The sequence below is a fragment of the Chiloscyllium plagiosum genome, unplaced genomic scaffold (genome assembly GCF_037043375.1).
Source record: "Chiloscyllium plagiosum isolate Xiang-an unplaced genomic scaffold, Cpla_swu_hap1 HiC_scaffold_7, whole genome shotgun sequence".
NCBI classification, from domain to species: domain Eukaryota; kingdom Metazoa; phylum Chordata; class Chondrichthyes; order Orectolobiformes; family Hemiscylliidae; genus Chiloscyllium; species Chiloscyllium plagiosum.
The window spans coordinates 80,073,669-80,098,008 of NW_028270145.1; the positions used below are offsets into that span (position 1 = coordinate 80,073,669).

At 39.1% G+C, this 24,340-nt stretch overlaps 1 protein-coding gene across 1 annotated transcript in view; it reads left to right on the top strand.

Annotated features, from left to right (window-relative positions):
* Nucleotides 1–24,340, top strand: part of ubxn4 (UBX domain protein 4) — a 61,538-nt gene that overhangs the window by 16,926 nt on the left and 20,272 nt on the right. Inside the window, exons 4-10 of the mRNA XM_043694032.2 lie at nt 641–759; nt 2,291–2,474; nt 7,056–7,182; nt 9,898–9,952; nt 15,920–16,084; nt 16,867–16,985; nt 19,847–19,949. Coding sequence (XP_043549967.1) covers nt 641–759; nt 2,291–2,474; nt 7,056–7,182; nt 9,898–9,952; nt 15,920–16,084; nt 16,867–16,985; nt 19,847–19,949 — 872 coding nt within the window. The remainder of the gene's footprint in view (nt 1–640; nt 760–2,290; nt 2,475–7,055; nt 7,183–9,897; nt 9,953–15,919; nt 16,085–16,866; nt 16,986–19,846; nt 19,950–24,340) is intronic.

Consider the following 24,340-nt stretch of genomic DNA (forward strand, 5'->3'; position numbering starts at 1 on the left):
AAAGACTTTCATGTCACTGAATTAAAACTGGGAAATTAAGAAGATCGAGTCAGTAGATTGTTGAGTTCTTGTGATAAGTGAAAAAGACCCAGTCGTGATGTTGAAAGAAGAGTCCCAAAAATATAATTTTTTTTTATTGAAAAGGTGAATTTTAAGATTAGGAATGAAATTAATTAAAACGGAATTTTTTTCGCATTCATGTAAATGATTTTTTCCATTTTTTTTAGATGCTCCTCATGATGGATTATGATTAAATCAGTTTGTTCCTTTCATGTTAGGAAAGGACGCATTGTTCACACAATTCAGAACTACTAGAGGAATTAATTCTATTCGGAGAGATTTTAGATTTATGCTACAGACGTTGGCTTTTCATGCAGCTGTTTGCTTTGTAAGGTCAATTGGATTTACATTGTGGACAAAATGCTTGCTTTATCGGGCATGAAAATTGACAGCAGCTGTTTGTCAGTGATACATTTTGTTGCAAGTAATTTAGTGCAAGTACTATAATTTTGCAAATCTTTCAAAACTGAAGCTTCTGAAACTGTTATCTAGAACGGTTGACAAAAAAAATCTCGATCAATACGTGTTGTCCAACTTATCACACATTCTCTGTATAATAGCCTAAATTAATAACATCCAGATCCTGTGGTGTGCATTCCATCAAGCTTTTTTATAGGAGACAATGGAATCCCATTGGAAGTTATTGCTGGAAGTGTGACTGCAGTGGAACTAGTTTCTCGAATTCAGAAAGTTAATGAAGTAAGCAATTTGAAATTGTCCTTTTATGCAGTGATGACGTTTCTTGGTATTGTTGTATTTGTTTTTCATGTTTGAATCTTGAAACTTGACCAAATCATTTAATAATACTAGCAAACTGAGACTACTGACCATCACCTAATTCCTAATAAGTATAGAGATACAGCTATTAAATGTTTGTTTTGTTCCATTTTGGGAATTCCCTTGGCTTCCTGTGATTCATCTATTATAAATTGAAACATTGGGAAGTTTTTAAACTGTATAAATCCTTCAAAAAATGTGAAATTCTATCCATTTTTATGTGGTCTGGACTTGAGCTTTGTGTACAATTCTTTAATCACTAAGCTAGTAAACTAATGAAGCACCAGAGTGTGACTGTTCGGAAACCAGAATTTCCTTCTTGCAAAACCTAGTGTCGTCATTTAAAGAACTGAATTACTGATAAAATGGAATGCACTCAGATTTTTATTTGCTCCTGTTTTAAACCAGTAATGGGTATGTAGTTCCGCAGTCTCAGAAGTTGCTTTAAAAACTATACTTTAACAAAGATTCATACACTCAGCTTTAATTACTATATATTTTAGGAACTCAATTCATCACAGCATAATTATGTTAGTATTTCATCTTGTAACAAGCTCAAAAATTATTTTATGTCTGGTTGAAAGCTTGTCTGAATTTTTAAATAATTTGTAATTAGCTATGCTACTGAATTCTTGGCTGTCTTTGGGTAGAGTCTGCTCCTTATTCTCACCACAATGTGCACTGTGACTTTGTAGCTTCAATATATTATATCAAGTGCTTATATGTGAAAAGTTAATCATACGTGATTTGTAATTCTGTATAATTTTAGTTATATCTAGTGTATTGTGTTAATTTTAAGAAAGAAAGACATCACTTAGTTTAATGTAGTGGTTTTCATGACCTAAGAATTCCCTGGAGCATTTCATAGCCAATGAATGTCATCTTGGAAGGTAATCACTATCATAAGTTACAAAAATGCAGCAGCACATTAGGATATCACAAGCAGCAGAAAGATAATGGCCAAATAACCTGATGTTATCTAGGTTGAGAGAGAAATGTTGGCTAGCCATGCCCTTGCTTTTACTTGAATAGTGACATGGCATCTTTCATGACTACCTAAGAGCACTGACTTGGCCTCATGGAAAAGACAACACCTCGAGTCGTGCAGCACTCAGCACAGCCCTGAAATATCGATCTATACTATGGTCCAGGTTTCAGGAATGGAGGTTAGACCATATGACATAGGGAAGGAAGAAGATTGTTTAAGAGGAAAGTGTGACACCTGCATTATTTTTATACATGAGCCAAATACTACTATTCTTCACATGATCTCTCGGCACTAAACTTTATTCAATCAAATTCCACTGTTTGGTAGCTGCTGCTTGAAATGTACCTAAGCTCATCTATTTTGGATGACTTCAATATTTTTCAGATTTTTTTATCTGTTAACATTGAGGATTCAATGGATTTGTCTCATAGTGAGTTCATATATATTTACTTTGCTTTTTGTTAGATGCATAGACAAAAGAATGTAGTAGCAGCAGCAGCAGCAGGTGACAACCAGGAAAACCATGTAGGTCAAAGCCAGGCTTCAACAAGTGAAGCTTCAGGAATTACTCAACAAAATGAGCCACAAGTATCTGATTTGAAAACAACTGAAACGTTGGCAGCAACGGGCCCCCAAGTAAGATCCAGAGGTAAATGAATTCTGCAAACAAATAACACCCACTTGTTGACTACTATGTATACCTATTGGCACTGGTAGTAAAACAAAATTGTATTGCACTAGGAAAATAATGCAAGTACAGGTACATAATCCTCTATCTGAAACCCTTGGGACCAGCTGGTTTTTGGAACTTGAATTTTTTTGGATTTCTGAATAAGTGACAGTTTAACAGTGAAATTTAAGAAAAATCTTACTGAACACCAGGTGCACGTGAGAGTACTTCGGGCCCTGAAACAGAATTGAAGTCTGCCAGTGCTGGGTCAAGCCCCCACGTCACATTTGAGTGATGTTGGTCGAGTGGGTGTGGAGTTGGGTTAACTGCACGCCAAACAACTTTGTTAATGAGAAAAAAACTTCATGCACAAGACTTCGGATTTTGAAACTTTTCAGATAAAGGATTGTCTGCCTGTATTAGGATATGAAAAATTTGAACACGAATAACACTAAAAGTCTCCCTTGACATTTCCAAAAATAATTCTAATGACCTGTCTCCAAGTCAAACTCCCTGGTGTTAGGTAGGATTGTAGCTGCTACCCAGTGTGCCCCCCCTCTCTTCCTCTCCCCCACCCCCATCTCAAGACTTTTTGCCCCAATGTTCTCTACCTCATTACCCTAATGAAGAATGGAATGTAGGGACATCATTTGCAGACGCTTCCTGCAGCCCTGTCATGGATAGGTGATATCCCTGGTTATGTGAGAGCATGTGTAGCAGCCATATTGCATTGATTATAATCACATGCTATTTTGATTTGGTTCTATTATCTCAAGGCTCACTGGTAAATGTAGGTCATTCAGCTCCCATCCAAATCTCTCCCCATGCAACACAATCATGACCGATTGTTACCTCAAATCTGCCTTCCTGCTTACCTACATTCCTGAAGAAGGGCTTATGCCCGAAACGTCGATTCTCCTGTTCCCTGGATGCTGCGCTATTCCAGCAACACATTTTCAGCTACCTACTTTCAACCCTGACTTAAAAAGGATCTCTCCTGAATTATAGAATCCACCCAGACCTATTCCCCTACCCTATTACTGTGCATTTCCCCTGAATAATGCACCTAGCCTGTACATCCCTGAAAACTATGGGGCAATTTAGCATGGCCAATTCACCTAACCTGCACATCTTTTGTGCTATGGGATGAAACCGGAGCACTCTGAGGAAACCCATGCAGACAGTGGGAGAATGTGCAATCTCCACACAATTTCCCGAGGATAGAATTGAGCCCAGGTCCCTGGCGCTGTGACGTAGCAGTGCTAACCACTGAGCCACCATGCCGCCCCTACCTCTAACTTAAAAATAGTGAAGGATTCTACTTTCTCTACTGTTTCAAGAAAATAGTCCCAAATAGTCATGACCCTGTGAGAGAATAAATTTCACTTGGTCTCTGATTTAAATAGCGACTTCTGATTTTTAATCAATCACTTTCTAGATTCTGCCATAAGAGAAACATCTTCATGACGTTTGTCCTGTTAAAACCACTCAAGATTTTTAGCTTTCAATCAAGCTGCTTCTTACTCATTTAAACTCCAGCCTGTCCCATCTTCGAAAGGCAGTCCACCCATTCCAGCTAAACCAGTAAACGTTCCCTGAACTGCCTCCAGTGATACTTAGATTTGTCCTTAAGAGGTGCGAGTACTGTACACTGTGCTCCAGATATGGCCTCACCACGTCCTGTATAACTGAAACATACACTTCTACTTTTGTCTTCATCTTTGCTCACAATAAATGATTGCATTCTATTAACTTGCCAAATTTACTGTACCTGCAAACTAACGATTTGAAATTCACACAGTTAGGCACTCAGATTCCTATGCATCTTAGAACTGTGATCTCTCACCATTTGGACAACATACATCTGTTTTGCTGTTTCTACCAAAATGGACAATTTAATTTCTTGTGTTTTGCACCATTTGTTAATTGTTGCCTACTCACTGAAACAATTGATATTTTTTGTAACTTTGTGCCCTCTTCACATCTTACTTCCCTACCTATCTTTGTCATAAGCAAATTTGGCAACCATACCTTCCGTCCCTTCTTTTAAGTCTTTTATGTAAATTTTAAAGAGCTGAGGTCTAAGCATTGATCCCTGTGGTACACCACATGTTGCTTTTGCCACCCCAAAAAAAACCCATTTTCACCATTACTCTGCTTCCTGGAAGCCTCCACTCTTTTATCCATGTCAATTGATTGCACATTATGCTATGAACATTTTATTTTCTGCAGTAACCTACGATGTTGCTCCTTATCAAATTCCTTCTGGAAATTTAAGTATAATACATTGACCAGTTATCCTTCATCCAGGGTTAACCATGGCAGCGAATTCAAGGAGTTTGGTCCATATGTTTTCCCTTTAATAAAGTCATGTTGACTCTGCCTGATTATCTTGAACTCTACCAAGTGTTCTGTTATGATTAAAAATTGAAATCTTAGCTGTGTTGATATTATCAGATTATCTCTTGTGATCCATGAGACAAACATTCTCTTTATGAAGCACTGGATTTACTTGTGCAGTAACTGTCCATTATTGGTGTAATAGGGAGCAATGTTAGGATAAGAGGATTATTTAATTTATCTACTGTCTTCCTAATTTTTTTAACAACGTATTGCTTAAAATTAATTTGCAGTTATGCTGTTTTGGGGCAGTTGAATAAGCACTCTGCTTTTCAACAGTTAAATTTGGATGAAAGTCTCAAACTGCTTAGTTCCAGAAGCAACGATAATATGTTTCTGTTACTACAGCTGAGTAAAAAGCTATGTAGTTATACTTTTAAGAAGTAAGTGAATTTCTATGTAAACATTGATACTTGAATTCTTAACATAAAGAACTGCAGGTACTCTGCTTCACAACTCATTTTTCATTCAATTTTCCAGTCATTTGGAAAAGAATAGAGATCCATATATGCTGTTAAGCTTTCAAATGGTGCTATTGATTTGAGTTTTATACTTTCCTTGTTATAATTCTTGTTATAAACAAAGATCCCATCATCCATTGCATTCTTTCTCTTACTCAGTTGTTTCTCTTTCAGCTCTTTAGTAATGTTGCAGACAGATAAAATGTGCACTTAAATTATTGTACTAACAAAATTATATTGATACGTTTTGAGCAATTCTTCATATTGCACACATTTTAACTGTTGAAGCCTAGCTGTTTTTCCTGGAGCGGTCAGAGGCTGAGGGATGACTTTAGAGGTTTGTAAAATCATGAGGGGCATGGACTGAATAAAAAGATGTGGTCTTTTCCCCTGGGGTAGGGGAGTCCAGAACTAGAGGGCATAGGTTGAGGATGAGAGGAGAAAGATTGAAAAGGGACCTAAGGGGCAAGTTTCATGCCAAGTTTTCATGGTGCATGTATGGATGAGCTGCCAGAGGAAGTGGCAGAGGCTGGTGCAATTACAACATATAAAAGGCTTCTGGATAGGTCTGTGGGCCAAGTGGTGGCAAATGGGACTAGATTAATTTAAGATATCTGGTTGATATGGATGAATTGGACCAAAAGGTCTATTTTCGTGCTGTACATCTCTTGACTCTATGAAAGAGTCAGTTAAGTGCCTATCAGCACCAGAAATTCTATTCCCCTACCAAGAACTGTCAATCAGATAGCAGCTCTCCACTACAAGCAATACCACATGACAGGGCAAGTTTTCTCCTTGAGTCCACATTCAGTTTCATCACAGGATACTTCCTGCTAGGGCAGAAGATTGACGTGTGCCCTCTCATGATTATGTGGGACCAGAATTCTTACAGCAAAAGCATATCTGAGATGTAATTTTGTAGAAAGAATGACCCAAAGTTGCCTATGTTTTTAAAAAACATTACTGTGGAAGTATGTGATGGCATACTTTTGATCATTGGTTAGTCTTGACTGTCTTATCATTGATCATCGTGAATCACCGGTAAGAACTATGAACGTGGAGAACCTTGAAATTTGGTGCTTGGAGAAGGAAATTGGATTTTCAAATACTGTGGAAGGTGAAATTATCTAGTTTGTGATAACATTGGGGTCAAGATTTGTAGATTCTGGCAGTGCTGGCCATATTATTAAACCAAAGGGACTTCTTTACATAACATGTTTTGTAAAGCACATGAATTTGATCCTCACTTTGCTTTAAATTAGCAAATCCTGGAAGGTCTATTCCAGAGAAATTAGAATTGGCCTGCATATATTTTGGTTTGTAGAACTGACGAATCTTTTTTGCAGTTGATTCCTGTCCAGTAACTGTTGTGAATTCAGGTGAGACCAGTTATGGTTTCATGTCAACTGAGATTTAGTCTGTGAACACTTCCTATGTGATCTTGTACGTAAACCACATTTTCTTTTTGCAAGGCTATTAAAAACAACTTACGCGTATTACATTTGTAGAGGAGAAGGATGTACTGAGAATTTCTTAAGATTTCAGGACCTCAGTAAGTGAGAGTCTTGGGAGAATCTGGTACAAGGAAAAATCATTTTAAAAACAATTCAAGTTACAAACTTGGTTATGCTATATTCATTTTGTGCAATTACTAATGTTTGAAGATAAAGTTCTCCATTTGTTTATACTGCTTTCCCAGAATCACCTTCTAAAATGTCTGCATGTTCAGACCATTCCGATCATGTTGACTCGCCTGGAAGATGCTGTGTTGATGAATATTCTGTTCCTTCTCAAACCGAAGAAGACCTTAACGTCAGAGTTGAAAGGTATTTCCAACTAACTTCTGTCTGAACTGCAAGTCACTTGAAAATGTCCTAAAGTATTTATTTTGATAATGTTTTGTTAATGGATTCTTAATGTGAAATAAGCATTTGGAATATTCTAACTTCCTGGACTTGTAACATTGTTGTTAGTACTTGTGTTAGTTTGATTTTATTTTTCATAATTGTACAATTAGTTGAACCTCAGAAGTTTAATTCTTTATTTTGAGTCAAGCTCTTTCTGGGCCCAGTCAGTTATGAAGATATATAGCACAGAAACAGACTCTTTGGTCCAACTCGTCCACGCTGACCAGATATCCCAACCTAATCTAGTCCCTCCTGCCAGCACTTGGACGATATCCCTCCAAACCCTTCCTATTCATATACCCATCCGGATGTCTTTTACGTGTTGCAATTGTACGTGCCTTCACCACTTCCTCTGGCAGCTCATTCCATACCTGCATCACCCTTTGCATGGAAAAGTTACCCCTTAGGTCTCATTTATATCTTGCTCCTCTCACCCTCAACCTATGCCCTTGAGTTCTGTACTCCACTACCCCAGGAAAAAGTCCTTGTCTATTTATTCTGTCCATGCCCCTCATGACCTTATAAACCTCTATAAGGTCACCCCTCAGCCTCTAATACTCGAAGTAAAATAGCTCTAGCCTATTCAACCACTCCCTATAGCTCAAATCCTCCTGGCAACATCCTTGTAAATCTTTTCTGAACCCTTTCCAGTTTCACAACATCCTTCCCATAGGAGGGAGACCAGAATTGCGCACACTACTCCAAAAGTGGTCTGATCAATATCCTGTGCAGTGCAACATGACCTCCCAACTCCTATACTCAGTACTCTGAGCAATAAAGGTAAGCATACCAAACGCCGCATTCTATCCTATCTGTGTGAGACACCACTTTGAAGGAACTATGAACCTGCACTCCAAGGTCGTTGTTCAGCAGCACTCCCCGCGACCTTACCATTCCTTATTTTGTGTTCAGTAAAATGATATGAGCGTAATTTATTTTAATTACTCTGTTGTCTTTCAATCCAATTGGCTGTTTCCTTTTATAGGTCAAAATGTCATAGTTATATAACAGGGAAACAGGCCCTTCGGCCCACCATGCTGGCCAGGCAGCATCCGAGGAGCAGGAGAATCGACGTTTCGGGCATAAGCCCTTCTTCAGAAATTATGCCCGAAACATCGATTCTCCTGCTTCTCGGATGCTGCCTGGCCTGCTGTGTTTTCCAGCACCACATTTTTCAACTCTGGTCTCCAGCATCTGCAGTCCTCACTTTCTCCTTCAGCCCACCATGTCTATGCCAATGAACAAATGCCAACTATACTAATCCCATTTACCAGCACTTGGTCAATAGCCAGCTGTGACCTGTCATTATAAGTACTCACCCAGCTGCTTCTCAAATGTTGCAAGAGTGCCTGCCTCCACCACACTCTCAGGCAGCATGTTCCATATTTCCACCACCCTCTTCTATTGCCTCTAAAGCACTTATTTCTCACCTTGAACTTGGACATGGAGAAGAGATTCTCATGATCAACTGTATCTACACCTCTCGTAGTTTTGTGTATTTCAATTAGATTCACCCTCAGCCGCTTCTGCTCCAAGGAAAACAAGCCCAACCTATCCAGTCTCTCCTCATAACAAAAACTTTCCATCTTGGGCCGCATCCTAGTGAGTTTCCTCTGCAGCCTCTCCAGTGCAGTCACATCCTTCTAATAGTGTGGCGTCTAGAACTACACACACTATTTCATTTGTGGCCTAACCAATGCTTTATAAAGTTGCAACAAGACTTCCCTGTTTCTATATTCTACAGCCCAACTAATGAAGGTAAGCATTCTAAAACAAAACTTCTTCACCACCCTGTCTATCCGCACTGCCACCTTCAGGGATCTATGGACTTGAACACTACAGTACCTTTGCTCCTCGGTACTCCGTAGGGACCTACCATTCATTGTGTAAATCTTTCCCTTACTAGGCTTCCCCAAATGCATCATCTCTCACTTATCAGGATTAAATTCCACCTGTCATTGTTCACCCAGTTTATAGCTGATGAATATCAGACTGTAGCCTGTGACTATATCCTTACTATCAACAATGCCATTTTTTGTTATCTGCAAACTTAATAAATATACCTTCTACATTCACATTCAAGTTGTTATTATAGATAAGAAATAGCAATGGTCCCAGCACCAGTCCCTGTGGTAGAACGATGGTTACACGCTTCCAAATCTTGTAACTAAAGAAGCTGTACCTAGGTATCTTTGGACCTAAATGGTGCTCTAAGGGGCGACTATAAACTTTTCACTGTACTCATTTGAGTACATGTGACTATAATGCTAATTCAATTCAATTTAAACACAAAACTAACCTTCTAGCATTATCCTTTGTCTCCTATTTGTTAACCAGTTTTGGATCTGGTTTGTCAACTTGCCTCAGAGCCCATGGTCTCTTAGCTTTTGGACCAGCTTCCATGCGAGAACTTGTCAAAGGCTTTGCATGTAAGCCACATCAACTGTCATCAATATATTTTTTCACCTTTTCAATAAAAAAAGCACATTAAGATGATACCAAATTAAGATGGATGTAAAATGGCTAAATCTGGAATCTGCTGAAATTCTTTAAGCAGTTTTCATGTGGTCAGTGTCAGCGACATATGCCAGTTCTGGTTTTTAATCTGCTTTCCATCTTATTATTTACATTTAGGCTCACTAAGAAACTAGAAGAGCAGAGAGAACAGAAAAAAGAGGATGAGTTAACGGTAAACATTGCAATTTATGGTTTTTTTTCTTCCTTAAGCATACAGCTTAATGGCACATTCGGATATTTTTGTATTTAAATAGCATTAATGGATTAGTATTCCAGATGCTGTGGTTTTGAACTTGGAGAAAGTGAATTCAAATGTATATATCCCCACTCCATCATGACCATCGAGGCAAGAGACCAACGGTGGTTCAATGAAGATTATAAGAGGGCATGGCAGGAGCAATACCAGGCATGGCAGGAGCAATACCAGGCATACCTAAAATGAGTTGTCAACCTGGTGAAGCTGCAGTGGAAGACTACTTGCATGGCAAACAGGCAAGCAGCATGCAGTAAAGTGAAGCAACCACACAAATTAAGAGGAGACAATAACCTAATGGTATTATCGCTGGGCTGTTAATCCAGAAGCTCAGCTAATGTTCTGGTTACCTGGGTTTGAATCCTGAGACGGCAGATGGTTGGATTTGAGTTCAATAAAATATGTTTTGGAATTGAGAATCTATAGATGAACATGAAAAATTGTCAATTGTTGGAAAAACCCATCTGGCTCATTAAGGTTATTCAGGAAAGGAAATCAGGTTCAATGGAGTGTGCAGAAGGGCATGCCAGAAGGAGCATCAGACATTCCTAAAAATGAAGTTTCAACCTGATGAAGCTACCAATCAGGACAGCTTGCATGCCAAAGAGCATAAGCAGCAAATGCTAGATCTAATCTAAGTTCTGCAGTCCTGGTACACCCACTCTTGAATGGTCGTGGACAGTTGAACAATTCACTGGAAGTGTAGGCTCCCCAAATATACTGTCCCAACATATAAATGCAAAAGATAAGGCTGAAGCATTCGCAGCAGTCTTCAGCCACAAATGCCAAGTGAATGATCAATCTTGATCTCCTCCAATAGTCTCAAGCATTACAGATACCAATCGTCAGCCAATTTGAATCATTTCACATAATATCAAGAAACAGTTGGAAGCATGGATACCCGAAAGGCTTTGGAACCCCTCAACATTCCAGCGATAGCACTGAAGACTTCTGCTTCTGAACTTGCTGCACCTCTGGCCAAGCTCTTCCAGTATAGTTGCAATCCTGGCAGCTATCTGACCAATTTGGAAAAGGTGAACATGCAGTTATTACACCGTGCAATGTTAGCATAAACTTCAAGAGGTGTAGAATACAAGAGCTGAAATATACTGCTGAAGCTGTATAAGGCTCTGGCCAGACCACATTTGGAATATTGAGAGCTGTTTTGGGCCACATTTTATAAGGAAGAATGTGCTAGCATTGGATGGGTGCTGAGGAGTGACCCTGGGGCTTATCATATGAGGAGCTGTTGATGTACACGATGGAGTTAAGAAGGATGGGGGCAGGGTGATCTGATTTGAAAGTTAGAGAATACTGAGAGGCCTAGATAGAGTGGACGTGGAGAAGATGTTTTACTAGGAGGGGAGACAAGGACCCACGGGCACAGTCCCAGAGTGAAGGGATGACCGTACATAGCTGAGAGGAAGAGGAATTCCTTCAGTCAGGAAACAGTTAATCTGTGGAACTTGTTGTCGCAGAAGGCTGTGAAGCCAAGTTATGTATTTAGGTCAGGAATAGATAGGTTCTTGATTGGTAAGGGAGTGAAGAGTTAAGGGGAGAAGACAGAATGGGATAGAAAAACATATCAGCCATGATGTAATCACGGGGCAGACTCAATGGGTGGAATGGCCGAATTGTGCTCCTAAATCTTATGGTCTAATTGCACAGATATGTTCTGTATACAGAAAGCAGAACAAATCCAACCTGGCCAATTAGGCCCCGTCAGACTATTGATTGTCAATCAAGTGATGGAAGGTGACATCAATAGTGTTATCAAGCAGCACCTTGTCAGCAATGACTGGCACCTAATTTGGGTCTGCCAGGGCCATGCTCCTGACCTCATTATAGCCTCTGTTCCAACATGGACAAAACAACTGAATTCCAGGAGTGTGGTGAGAGTGACAGTCCTTGACATCAAAGCCACATTCCACCAAGTGTGGTATCAAGGAGTCCTAGCAAACCGATGGGCATTCGGGGACAGACTCTGCACTGGTTGGAAATATATCTGACATATAGGAAGACCATGGTTGTGGAGGTCAGCCATTTCAGCTCCAGGATATCTCTACATGAGTTACTACTATCTCTCCTCAAGATAGTGTCAGAGGTCCAACCACTTCAGCTGCTTCATTGATGACCTCCCCCCCAATGATGAGGACGGAGTGGGAGTGGGAATAATTCCTGATGATTGCACCATGTTCACCACAATTCACAAGTCTTCAGGTGCCACAAGATCTGGACAATGTCCAGGCTTGGGCTGACAAATGGTAAGTGACATTTGTACCCCATAAATGCCAGGCAAAGACCATTTCCAAAAATAGACATTCTAACCACCACTTCTTGACATTCAATAGTGTGAGCATCACTGAATCTCCCACTGTTAACATCTTTGGGTTACCATTGACCAGAAACTCAACTGGGATCATGACATAAATACTGGCTACAGGAGCACATCAGAGGCTCTGAATACTGCAGAGACTAACTGACCCCTGATTCCCCAACACCTGTTCTTCATCTACAAAACACAAGTGTGGAGAGTGTGAATACTTCCCACTTGCCTGGGTGGGTGCAGCTCCGACAACACTCAAGATGCTTGAGACTATCTCGGACAAAGCAGCCCAGTTGATTTGCACCATATCCACTCCCTTCACCACTGATGTTCAGTTGCAGTGTGTATGATAAGATGCAGTGCAAATATTCACCTAAGATCCTTAGACTGCACCTTCTAAACCCAAACACTTGCGTTTCAAAGGATAAAGACAACAGATATCTGGGAGCACCATCATCAGCAAGTTCCCCTCCAAGTCATTCACCATCCTGACTTGGAAATATCTTGACATTCTTTTAGTGTCAGTAGGTCAAAATTCTGGAATGACACCCCTAAGGGATAATGTGGACTGCAACGGTTCAAGAGGCAGCTCACCACCACTTTCTCGAGATCACCTATGGGCCGGCAATAAATGCCAGCCAGTCAGCATTGCCCATATCCCATGAATGAATACAAAGGAATCAGGTCTGAGCTCTCGAGCTGTGCTGCATATAGTCATGATGGTGGTGGATAATTAAAAATCATGAACAAGGTGGAGGGTCTGTAGGTATTCCCATCCTCCATAATGGAGTAGCCCAGCGCATTGGCACAAAAGACAAGGCTGAATCGCTTACATCCACCTTCAGCAGAAGTATCAAATCGATGATCCATCTCTGCCTCCTGAGCATCACAGATGCCAGTCTTTAGTTAATTCGATTCATTCCAAATGATATCAAGACACTGCTGAAGACACTGGATGTTGCAAAGGACCTTGATACATCCCAGCAATGGTACAAAAGACATACTCCAGAAATTCCTTATCAACCTGTTCCAGTGCAGCTGCACACCGGCATCTATCCAACAATATGGGCAATTGCCCAGATACATTCTGTCAACAAAAGAAACCGTGCTAATCCAACTGGTAAACATCAGCAAAATGGTGGAAAGGATCGATGACGGTGCTATTACATAACAATTAGTCAGCAATGACCTGTGCATTGACAGTTTGTTTTCAAGCTCTTGACCTCTTTGCAGTTTTGTTCCAGAAATGGAGAAAATAGCCAAACTTGAGAGGACATAACAATAACTATCCTTGACTGGCCCCAAGCTCCTGACCAAACTGAATGGGAATTGGGCAGATTGTCAAGTCAAAGCACCTTCAAGTGTTTCATCAATGAACTCCCCTCCATAAGGTCAGGAATAAGAATGTTTGCTACTGATTGAGTATTGTTTAGCATTCATGACTTCTCAGGTATGTTAGTGTACAAATGCGGCAAGACCTGCACTAGATCCAAGCTTGGACTGACGAGTGGAAAGTAACGTTCCAGCCGCATAAGTACCAGAGGATGACCATTTCCCACAAGAGAGAATCTAACCATTGGCTCACCAGATCCCTTTCATAAACAACCTGGGGATTGCAGTCACCCAGAAACTGAACTGGACCAGCCATGTAAAAACCAGCCAGAAGAGAACGTTGGAGACTAGGAAAGTCTATCAATCAACTACAAGACACAAATCAGGTGTGTGATGGAATACTGTCCACTCTTCTGGAGGAGAACAACTCAAAACAAATATTCTAGAAGTTCAGCACCATCAGCAGACTTCATAATTGGCACCCCATTCACCGCCAACTCTCAGTGGCTGCATTGTATGTCATCCATGTGATGTGCCATGACAACTCTCTATGGCTCCTTTTGACACTTCCTCAATATAGAGTTTCTGCCACCAAGACGGACAAGCAAATTAGTGGGAGCACCATCACCTACATCATAGTTCCCCTCTGAGCCATACACATTCCTTTCTTGTTGCTATATCGCCATACCTTCACTGAGGTAGGTTCAAAATCCTGGCACTCCCTTCTTAACAGCACTATGGGCGTACCTACATGCCAAGGACTGCAGCTGACTGCTACTTTCTCAAGATAAGCACTGGCCTTGATAGCTAGAGGTACCCAACCCATGAACAGATACACTTCCAAAAAGAAATACTGTTTATTGTGGTTTGCAAATTTGAGTTCAGATTTAAAATATAATCAAGCTTAAAAAAACGCAGAGCGAAATCGTAGTTATTTTTGAAAAGCATGGATAATGTGGTCTATACTGCAAGAGCAAAGTCATCCATCACCAGCTTTTAACTGTTTGTTTCTTATCAGTTCAGCCTCACTTTCTCTGCAAGAGTATGGAGTTCATTTCAGTTGTGAATTGCACCACTATGCAAAACTTTCTCTTGAAACGGTCCGACAGATACCTGAATAAATTTTTTCACACCTTCACAAAGGGTAGTTATTAACCTGACAACTTCAGTGATGAATGTTTCCCTGATCTTGGCACCCAACTGCCTTAAAAATAAAAAAAAAAACTACTCTTGGCTTTTAGGAAGTTTGCTTTTCATGATTATCTACCTAAATGAAATAATTGCCACCGCCCTGAAAAGTTAGATAGCAAGTATATGTTGCCTTGTATTTTGGTTATTCTAATTCTTGTTGCATTAAAATCTACAAGTAAAGAAATGCTGCATAATTCAGTTCTATCATCTGAAAGATGTGTGTTAGGGAGTATTGTGGCTTGAAATAAGTGTTTCATCCATAGAGTATAGAGAAGGATAGCTATTGTTTATTTGCTGTCAAAGTACATTATGTAGCAATCTTGAGTTCATTCTTAAAAAGTAGGAACATCTGTCATGAAGCAAAATATATAGAATTATAATTTTAACATCTCTGGAGCCAGCTGTACTAAACTTAAGCATAGAGTATTACATTTTATTATCCTACACTTGTGTGTGGTGGATTTGAAGATGTTCATATTTACTGAACTGCTGTGGCAATGATTGAGCTATTTTTGATGTATTCATTTATAATACAATGTATCAAGACTACTTCTGAAACTGTTTTTGTCAAGTATCTTAGGGAAGTGTTAATCAAACAACTTCAAATTAATGATTACACCTACCTTGTCATAGAAATGTTTGGCAATGCTTTGGGTTATAGTATTTGGATACCTGTGTATTTCCTCTTTCTAAATTTAAGTCCAAAATTTAAAGAAAGCTGGTAGGCAGGATAAGGGCAGAAAAGCAGCATTATATGTTCCCAAACCTGTGGAACAGAGGATAAGCAATAGTTTTGGGTATTGTCGATAATTGAGCCTTCTTATTATTTCGTACAGAGCAGGAAAGTACCCCGTTTAATGATAAATTTCAACAATTACATAGCAGTAGTTATGAAGGACACCACCATCTAAGTGCTCTTTAAACTGAGTAGGCTTTATTTTACTTTGTCCAAGAGAAAATTAAAGTTAAAATATATTAACTTGTTAAATTAATGAATCTCTCATTTTATAACCATTTCAAAAATATATTCTTTTCAGAATGAAATTAAGGTTGAAATTGAGCGTAGGAAGGTTGGCAAGGAAATGGTGGAATTCAAAAGAAAGCAAGAGGAAGACAGGACAAAAAGAATGCTTGAGGAACGAAGCCGAGATAAAGAAGAAGAGCGTTTAGCACGAGAAAGGATAAGACAGCAGATTGCATTGGTTTGTGCTTTGACCATTAAGTATCTTGTTTAATTCCTTAACTAAGTTTTGAAATTCCACCCTGCATAAAAGCCAAATATCACTGTTTAGGAGAACACATTAGTCTCCATTTATCTCACAGCTTCAGTGCAGCGAAAGTCGTCTTAACTATTTAAGGTAAGATGATCTAATCAGTAGTTACATTTTTGGATAGCAATATCCCAGTGTTACAATCAGCATATCTAAAGATGCATTTAACTGAAGTGAAATGGTAGTAATCCAATTTTCCACTGTTATGTCGACACTTTTATCCACAACAGCTGAAACTAGAATTCAGACCTGGAATAGTCTGTGTTCTAAAACTACTGGTTGTGCAGAGTGATGTGCCAATTAATTTAATCATGTAAATATTGTAAGGAAATGGATTTTTAAAAACATGACTGAGTGCATCCATAAAATCTGCCATCTCTGCTTATTTCTGCACCCTTTATCTAAAATCATACCCAAGTTTGTTTTGGAACTATACTGTCTTTTCCTTAAATTTATCAAAACTAGAATCAGCAGATATAAAGTTATAAAGTCAAATCATTTATTTTTCAATTTAAGTTTACATGGACTTATTTCCTACTTGGATGACAACGTTGGAATGTTTAGGATACTCTTTGTTAAAGATTAAATTGTTAAATATCTAAAGCTTTGATATGAAGAAGCTTGAATGTTATATTATGATTTATGCAAACATAAATGATTCGATGAAATGAACAACAATATCTAGTAATAACTGGAAAGAATTTTCTTATTAGGACCGTGCAGAGAGAGCTGCACGCTATGCAAAGACAAAGGAGGAAGCTGAAGCAGCCAAAAAAGCAGCGGAGCTGCAGAGGCAGGCCACTGAAGAAGCAAGGAACAAAAAAGAAAGAAGGTATAGCATTCAACAAAACATATCAAAATGTGTATATTTAATCAAAACCAAAAGAACTGCAGATGCTGGAAATCAGACCGAAAATGCCGGAAAAGCTCAGCAAGTCTGGCAGCATCTGTGGAGAGAAATCGGAATTAACATTTTGAGTCCAGTGACCCTTCCTCAGAACTGAGGACATTTTGACCAGATCTGAGGAATGGTCACTGGACCAGATACGTTGACTGATTTCTCTCCACAGATGGCTGCCAGACTGACTGAGCTTTTCCAGTAATTTCTGTTTTTGTATGTACATTTTAAATTCTGGTATTCACTTTTTGGCTGAATTCAGTCTTTGCATGAGAGATTGTGAGAAAATATTTTGGTTACCCAACTTGTATTTCTAAAATGCTTGAAGGTTAACTTCTGCAACAATGTCTTGGATTAACATGATTGATCTCCGCCAACTACAGCCATCTTCTGTTTTTCTGGATATGACTGAACCACTGGAGAGTTCTTACTGATTTTTATTTTCCTTTTGACTTCAATTCTAGAGCTATTTGGTGCCATACACTCTTAAATGCAGCCGTAATTTCAAGGGCAGTCACCTCACCTCACTTTTGGAATGCAGCTCTTTTGTCCATGTCAAGGTCATGATAAGGGCAGGAGCTGAGTGGTCCTGACAAAACCCAAACTGAAGAGGTCACTGAGTAGGTTATTACCATGTAACAGCACTGTCATCACTTGGCCGCTGGTGTGGAGTAGCGTTAACTTTACTGTAATTGGCCAGTTTGAATTTTTCTGCATTATCTAGTAGATACCAATGTTGCAGCTCTACTGGAGCAACTTGCCTAGGTGCACAGGTAGTTCTGGAGTTCAGCTTTTTATTTTCCGCTAATGTCAGAACATTTTCAGGGGCCCTAAGGCTTTCCACAGCCAGAAACTCAACAGAGCTGCTTTGACTGTACCTTCGAAATCAGTAATCTCTACTACTGAGAAGAGCAAGGGCTGCAGATAAATTTCTGATTATTTGATGCCTGTAGCTTCCCCACCAAGCCCCACACTATCGTGACAAAACAGCTCACCACTGCTACCTTGAGGGTTTTTGTGAATGGGTGACACAATACTGGGCTAACCTGCACATGTCCAGTTCCTCTGAATTTTTTTTAACTTTGTTTCCCATTCATTTAACGTACTTCATGAATCAAATTCTTTTGCTGATTTCTACTGAGGATATTTACTTGGCACGCTTCCTCTAAGGTCTCTTAATTAGTAGTTAAGGGACTTGGGTTTTATTCCTTTGCTTCCCATTTCCCACTCCATTTCACAAATGTAGTTCTGCTCAGAGCAGATTTTCTGTTCTGGGTTGGGACTTCAACAGTTCAGATGTACATCCTGATCTCATGCATTTTGGGATCAGTCACAATATAGATTTAAGCAGGATTTACTAATGATTGGCCAATTGTTGCAATTGCCACCAATTAGCAATGGTGGGTCTGCTGTCAAAACTATAGGGATAATTTGTAGCCTTTTATTCTTGAAGGTACTGTAATTTTCTGTTGCATCAAGCGGGATAGGAGACACCTTCATGTTGGGGTCAACACTTTCGTATTTGAAATAAAAAGGAGCAGAGGTACTGGACCATCATTGTGGTGAGGAGTCCCTCCAGAGGATGTTGTGGTTACAGTTATAACCAGATAGGCATTTGGAGAGGTGGTGGGTGCAAAGGGGAGATCTCAAGGTTACCTGGATTCCTCCTTTCCATTCCCAGCCTATTACCAGGAGGAAGTGTTCAGGCAACAAAAATGCTTCTGATGTTGCATATGGGTAACTGCAAGCCATGGATGGCTGCTGTCTCACCCAATCTAGCCTCATGAAAAATAGCTCTGTAGCAGCATTACACAACAGCTCATCTTGGTTCCTAAACGCATGGCCTTCAAGAATACAGCAATGTAATGTGACAAGAACTAAGTATTAGTACCAAGGAAGCTGTGGGCTTTGCTAGACCCAAGGGGCAGGATAAACTTGAGGAGAGCTTAAACTTAACTGACAGAATTTATCCAGGAAAAATAATTAATTTATTTTTCAATTATTCAGCATAGATTCATTGTAAAAACATCCCATATTCAGATAAACCAAAATGTAAATGAATTGGTGTCAAGTTATCGTCATCTTTCAGCAAACATGGAATCCCAAAGAGAAAAGATTTGAGCCCTGATTAGAAACCAGGCCTCAAATCTCGTTGTTTTTATCTGAGGCATTTGAGGAGTCAGCATTATTTAGTTTTTTAAAAAAACAGAATTTCTGAGAAGTCAAAAGCAATGCAGTACATAAAGATCTGTATCACTGTCAGTATCCGGAATTGAACTGCTGGGTTTGTAAAGTCTCCAGAGCATATTTTGTAACATTTTAATATCATATGTTCAGGTATTGCTGTATTTGAATTTATAAATTAAACATTCAAAATGCAAAACAAACATTCAAAGTGTTGCAATGAGTACTAAATATCTTTGGATAAACCGTCAAAGATAATATTTTACATTGGTTGGATGCAGCTGGTCAACACTAACTTGTACTTAATTGAACTTGTATAAATAGTATTGGGCTGCAACTATATTTGGAGTTTGTGGTTCGCATTTTGATTTTTTATCTCCGAATAAAGGTGTGTAAAGATTGCCTCCTGTTTTATCATTCTTCATCAGGCTTTCTGGAGTGTAAAATTGGGCTTCCATTGATCCCATTTGTAAAATCATGAGAACCTCATCAGGTATTGATCAGCCTTTAAGATATTTGTGTTTTCAGTGTGGTGAGTTCAAACTTGGAGTTACATCATCAAGTACTATGTTTACGACAAGCTGGTTAAAATGCTGTCTTTTGTTTTGTAGTAATATGTGCCGAATCCAGTTTAGACTCCCTGATGGATCTTCCTTTACAAACCAATTCTCAGCAGATGCCACTTTATTAGAAGCGAGGCAGTTTGCAGAATCGGTAAAAACAAAATGATAAAATTGGTGTTTCATTCTTGAATTGTATGGATCCTCATTTGAAGCTGTTCCCATGCTTTACATTTTTATTATCTTATCCTTCATTGCACTGACTTTTCCTAAATCTTCCTACTGACTGATGATAATTAAACTTCCCTAACCTATTACTACTGTTTTTAATCCCCAAGCACTTTGGGACAAAGTAACAGCACCAGATACACTTAATGATCATAGACCAATAGAAATAGGAGCAGAAGTAGACCATTAGCGTTCTTGAGGCTGCTCTAATATTCACTGAAATAGCTGATCTGATTGTGGGCTTAACTCAACTTTCCTTCCTGTCCCCATTACATTTAATTTGTTGATCACAATATTTTCTACCTCAACCTTGAAAACCATCCTTTGGGAAAGAGATTACAAAGTCTAACAACTCTGAGAGGGAAACTGCTAATCTCTATCTGACTTTTTAAACCGTGCCTACCCCCAGTTCCAGGTTCATTCCCATGTAGAAAATTCTCCCAGCAATCACCCGTTCAGCCCCCTCAGAATCTTATATGTTTCAATGAGATTAACTTTCTTTCATTCAACTGTGTATAGGGCTAACCTCTGAAGCCTTCCTCAAAGGACAAATCTTTGATCCCATGAATTAGTCGCGCAAACCTGAATTGCTTGCAATAAGATACATTCCTCCTGACTCACCAACACTTTCCTGCTTTTATACACTGTTACCTTTTTATAATCATTTTATTTGTCTACCTTATCACTTGTGATACTGGTATGCTGACGTTTTGAGATTTATATACCAGGACACTGATCCCCCTGTTTCATAAAACTACTGCAGACCCTCTCCAATAAATGTTTTAAAAATTCTGCTTCTCACCAAAATGAAAACACTCGCATTTTCTCATGTTATACTCCCATTTTCTACTTCCTTGCACACACTCAACAAATGACTTTTTGTGTCCTTCTCATTGTTAGCTTTCATATCAACTTTGTGTCTTCCGCAAGTTTAGCTAGCATACGCACGGTCCCAAAATACAAATGGTTAATACAGATTTTAAATAGCTGGGATCACAGCACTGATCTTTATGGCACTCCATTAGTTACAGTTCACCAATCTGAAAGAAGGCTCTTTATCGTAGTTCTGCTTTCTGTTAGTTAATGAATGCACTCTTCATGCTAATTTTTAATACCTACAACACAACTCCTTTGTTGTTTGGTAATCATTTATATGGCATCTTTTTCGAATACCTTTTGGGAATTCAAATACACTACATCTTTTGGTTCCTCATCATCCACCCTACTTGTTTCTTGCTCAAAGGAATTCTAATAAATTAGTTAAACATAAATTCCCTTTCACAATGCCATTTTGACTCTGTTGGATTCTATTGTGATTTTCTAAATGTCCTGTTCATATTTCCTTAATGATTTTAAGCATTTTCCTTAAGACAAATATTACGCTATATAGCCTGTAGTTTCCTGCTTTCTGCCTGCCTGCTTTCTTTAATCTAAATGTTGCATTTGTGGTTTTTGATTATCATAGGAGTTTTTAAAATCCAGTGAATTTGGGAAGATTGACTCCAATCTGTCCGTTATAATTGTGATATTTCTTCTTCCCTTTTTCCTCGATTTTCAGCTTTTTTAGGATTCTTTCAGTAGGTGCCGCCGTGTCAACATTCCCACCTATTCCTTGCTTCCCATTATTAGTTCCCTATTGTCATCCTGTACAGGGTCAGCAGTCACTTTAGTTTTCATTTTTACGTTTGTAGAAACTCTTGCTATGTTATCCTTATTTCTAGCTAGCTCTCTGTCATAATCAGTGTTCGCACTTATTAAAATAATTGCTGCTTTCTAAAACTTGTAGAGTCCTCGGACCTACCATTTCATCTTTGCAGAATTATGAGCCATTTGTTTTTACGTGATAGAGTGCTTAACTACTTCTATTAGCCACAGATTAGAATTTTGTTGAGAATTATGAAATAGCAGCTTGTATTGCTACCACCGTTTTAGGCTGCCTTACCTTCATTCTGTTTCATGTTAATTTTATTGCTAAGGGCGGCATGGTGGCACAGTAGTTAGCACTACTGCCTCACAGCACCAGAGACCCGGGTTCAATTCCCGCCTCAAGCAACTGTCTGTGTGGAGTTTGCGCATTCTCCTCCGGGTGCTCCGGTTTCCTCCCACAGTCCAAAGATGTGCAGGTTAGGTGAATTAGCCGTGCTAAATTGCCCATAGTGTTAGGAGAAGGGGTAAATGTAGGGGAATGGGTCTGGGTGGGTTGCTCTTTGGAGGGTCGGTGTGGACTTGAAGGGCCTGTTTCCACACTTTAAGTCATCTAATCTAATCTAATCTAATCTTAAATCCATATTTCTCACCCTTGAACTCATTGTGAAATTCTAACATGATCACCTTTATTCAGGGGTGCCCTTAGTATGGCGTCATTAATACATTTTATGTTTTATTTTGTTGTGCAAATATTTTCACTGGAACCAAGAGTAAAATTCAAATGCTGATTGTTAGCAGGTTTCAAACTTTGGGTCCAAAGTGCAAGTTTTCAAACAGCAAATCAAAATTAACTGAATTGTTGATTCAAAACATTAAAGTTGATTGAAGTTTTCAAGTTAATATTTAGCAATCCATTTGGAACCTTGGGTCAGTGAAAATATAGCGAATTAAACTCAAATGTTTCCACTAAAGCAAAAATTTAAAGGATTATTATAATGCTTTTATTCAAAACACTTCTGCCAAGATCCTAACACCACAAATTCTGTTCACCCATTGTCCATTAGACCATAAGAAATAGGAGCAGAAATTAGGTTATTCAGTTCGAGTTTGCTCTGCCATTCGATCATCTACCTCTGTCTTAAATATACTCAATGACCTGACTTCCACAGCCTTCTGTGCCAGTGAGTTCCTTATATTCACTACTCTGGTTGAAGAAGTGTCTCCTTACCTCCATTCTAAAAGGTCTCCCCATAACTCTAAAGCTGTGTTTTCAGTTCTTAGTCTCGGCTACCAATAGAAACATCTTCCCAATATCCACTCTGTCCCGGCCATTCAGTATTCTGTAAGTTTCAATTAGATATTCCCCCCCCCCAATTCTTCTAAACTCCCATAGACTACAGATCCAGAGTCCTCAAATGTTCCCCATGTGTTTCATTCCTGGGACCATTCTCATGAACCACCTCCTCTGAACTCACTCCAGAGCCAATGAGATGTGGGGCCAAAACTGCGCACAGTACTCTGTGTTGGACTGGGGTGTACAAAGTTAAAAATCACATAACATCAGGTTATAGTCCTAACAGGTTTATTTGGAAGCACTAGTTTTCGGACAGCTGCTCTCAGGTGGTTGTGGAGTATATAAGATCATAAGACACAGGATTTATAGTAAAAGTTTACAGTGTGATGTAACTGAAATTATATATTGAAAAAGACTTGGATTGTTTAAATCTCTCATCTTTTAGAATGAACATGTTGGGTTTTAGTTCTTTCATATGTAAATCACAGAACTTTTTTTAAACTTACATTATCAAGTGAACTATAACAATTGGTGTCATGTCAGCCAAGATAATTCATTGAAGGTGTGAGGTGCCTGAGTGAGATTGTCTGTGCCACAATGTTCAGACACATTATAATCTAAAAAATGGATATACAGAATTTTACATGGATCGTGCAGTTTTTGAGCAAAATAAAATTGAATTCTGCAAATACAGATTCACCCCACAAACTTTGTGTGTGTGTGTGTGTGTGTCAGACAGAGTGAGAACGAACCTTGGGCGCATGTCACACTACAGGTTACCCCACTGCATTACACAGACAGATGTAAACTTTTGCTCTAAATTCTGTGTCTTATGATCTTATTCTCCACAACCACCTGAAGGAGCCACACTTTGAAAGCTTGTGCTTTCAAATAAACCTGTTGGACTATAACCTGGTGTTGTGTGATTTTCAACTTCTTAAATGTTGAGAGTACTTTTCTCCTCCACCCTCGGGCAGCATGTTTCATTTTTCTATCACCCCCTGGGTGAAAAGATTTCTTTCTTCAGATCCTCTCTGAACCACTTCCTCCTGACCTTAAACTTTTGTCTTTTCATCTCACACACGTCTGTCACAGGAAAAAGATTCTCATGATGTCAACTGGCTCCCAGTTAAGCAAAATCTTTAATCATTTTATGACCCAACTTTTCTATATCTGTAACCTCTCTTCCAACCTCTCAACCCTCTGCAATATGTGCACTCTATTGATTGTGCCACTTCACCAACATTGATTTTAAATTCACCATCTGTGTCTGGCTGTATGTTTACCTGTCTGCACCTTTAAACTCTGGCACTTCCTCTCCACCCCTCTACCTCCTTTCAGGCAATTCTCAAAACCTAACACTTTAACCAAAGTTT